The 2038-nt window shown below is 61.8% G+C and overlaps 1 protein-coding gene across 1 annotated transcript in view; it reads right to left on the bottom strand.

Annotated features, from left to right (window-relative positions):
* Window positions 1-2038, bottom strand: part of SLC4A1 (solute carrier family 4 member 1 (Diego blood group)) — a 19015-nt gene that overhangs the window by 12204 nt on the left and 4773 nt on the right. Inside the window, exons 2-4 of the mRNA XM_008050337.1 lie at window positions 1948-2030; window positions 1746-1836; window positions 793-854 (exon numbers count right to left, since the gene is read on the bottom strand). Coding sequence (XP_008048528.1) covers window positions 793-854; window positions 1746-1836; window positions 1948-1962 — 168 coding nt within the window. The 5' untranslated portion in view covers window positions 1963-2030. The remainder of the gene's footprint in view (window positions 1-792; window positions 855-1745; window positions 1837-1947; window positions 2031-2038) is intronic.

Raw genomic sequence — 2038 nt, forward strand, 5'->3', positions numbered from 1 at the left:
GCCGGGAGTGGCCACTGCACTCCAGCCTGGGCGACAGAGTGAGACTCCAACTCAAAAAAACAACAACAACAAAAAACAACAAAAAGAGAGGCTTGTAAGAGGCCCAGGGTCCTGGAAGGCCAGGGCAGACCCAGAACTCAGGGTGCAGGAAATGCTCAGGGTCCTGTGGGTACAGCTCACACAGCCAGCTCTAACTCCAACCTCCTGCCAGGCCCTCGCCCCGTTTCAGAGGGCATCCGAAACCCTGCAAACCCAAAGGGGTGCTGCAGAAGTCACTGGGGAATGGGAAGCGGGGGCCTGGTGGCTCTGGAGTCCTGGGGTCAGTCTCCTGCCTCCAGGATTGTGGAGTGGATGTGTGTCCCACCATGTCCTGAGTCCAGCGTGTGCTGGGGGCCACTCCCAGGGCCACAGCTGAGGGCCAGCCCAAATTCCCAACTAGCTAGACAGGCTGGCGCCTAGCAGGGATCTGGAGGGCTTGGAGAGAGGAGAGCCCACCTCTGATTCTGCACTTCTCCAGTGAGCACCTGATGCCCCACTGGACCCAGGCCTGGGGATTTGGCCCCAGCAGGAGGTCATCTCTGCCCAGGGAACTCCAGGAAGGGGGCCCAGCGCTTCCCACGGCGGGAATGTCCTCTTCCCTTACACCTTTTTCCCCCGGGACCCCTGCTCCTTCTTTGCTGTTGGTGGGGTCTCCCCTGGCCTGAAGTTGCCTCTGCCCCTCGCTTCTTCCTCCTGGGAGAATGGCGGGTCGCAGAGACAGCCTGGGAGGGAACCAGAAGGCTGAGTGCTCACCTCGTGGGTGCCTGGGTGCAAGGTGGTATGGTAGTCTGTGGCTGTCGGTTCCTCAGGGTGAGCTGAAAACCCAGAGACTGGTTAGTGCTGCCCTGACCACCCACCCGAGGTCCCACGTCTTCCTGTTGTGCCCCATGCCACCTGCCACTCAGTGGAGAGGGCTCCCATGCTGGCTCCAGACCAGCCTGGCACTGCCCATCCGAGCCTTGGTGAGGACCCTGAGACTCTGCTGGGGAGGCTGAGCCCTCCACGGGTATGAAGGGAAGGGGCTGGGTGACTGGGAAGACCCTGCTAGGGTCCTCTCCCCTCCTGCCACCTCTAGGGCCAGACTCCCTTCCCACTTGCCCCAACAAGTCCGCCAGCTGGTGGCTTCTCAGGCTCCAAGTTACACTCGGGACCAGGGTGGGGTCTGCTCTTATATGTCCCTGCCACAAACCCCCCCCAGTCCTCACTTCCCAGGGGGCCTCCTAACTTGCAGTGCCAATCGCTGGCACTTAAGTCCTATTGACAGTAAACATGCCCCTGCCTGGGGCTCCCCACCTAAGACCTTGGGTAGGCCAAGGAAGGTGGCCCAACTCCTGGTGTCTTTTCTCCCTGGGGTCCCCACAGACCCCACAGTTCTCAGGACCTCTGGTTCCCAAACACGGGCCCAGTGCCTGGCCTAGCAGCGGGCATTGGATGGGCACAGGCCCTTGTCCCAGACGGCCTGGCTGCCCGCTCACATCCAAGAGGCGCTTCGATGGGTGACTGCCCCGCACCCCCCCTTGCCCCCCCGCAGGCACCACCTGTGATCATTTCAAACAAAACTCTGTTTAACCTTCAATCAGCCAGAATCATGGGGAGAGCTGGCCAGGGGGCCGCAGGGGGAAGACTGGGAAGGGGAGGACAAGTCCCCTTGCTGTCCCTGTCCTGGCACAGCTGCTCATCCTGGCAGGGGCAGGGATGTAGCTTACCAGTGGGCTCTTCCACCTGGGACACGGGAATGCCCGGGTCTTCATACTCCTCCTGCTCCAGAATTTCCTCCAGCACCTCCTCGTAATCCTCCTGTGGGAAGAGGCCCACGAGACTGTGCGGTGAGGGACTCTTCAAGCCCCCATGGAAGTGGAGTCCAGGGCCGTGTCCCCCCCACAGAGCCTCTAGGTAGGAGAGACCCACCTGCAAGTCCCCCATGGCGCTGTCCTGAGTGTCCAACTTGCCACGGCGATCCGAGCCCCCAGCATAACCCGCGCTGCGGGTCCCTGCAGGG

This window comes from Carlito syrichta, unplaced genomic scaffold (genome assembly GCF_000164805.1).
Source record: "Carlito syrichta isolate Samal-C Ts95f unplaced genomic scaffold, Tarsius_syrichta-2.0.1 Scaffold144209, whole genome shotgun sequence".
Taxonomy (NCBI): domain Eukaryota; kingdom Metazoa; phylum Chordata; class Mammalia; order Primates; family Tarsiidae; genus Carlito; species Carlito syrichta.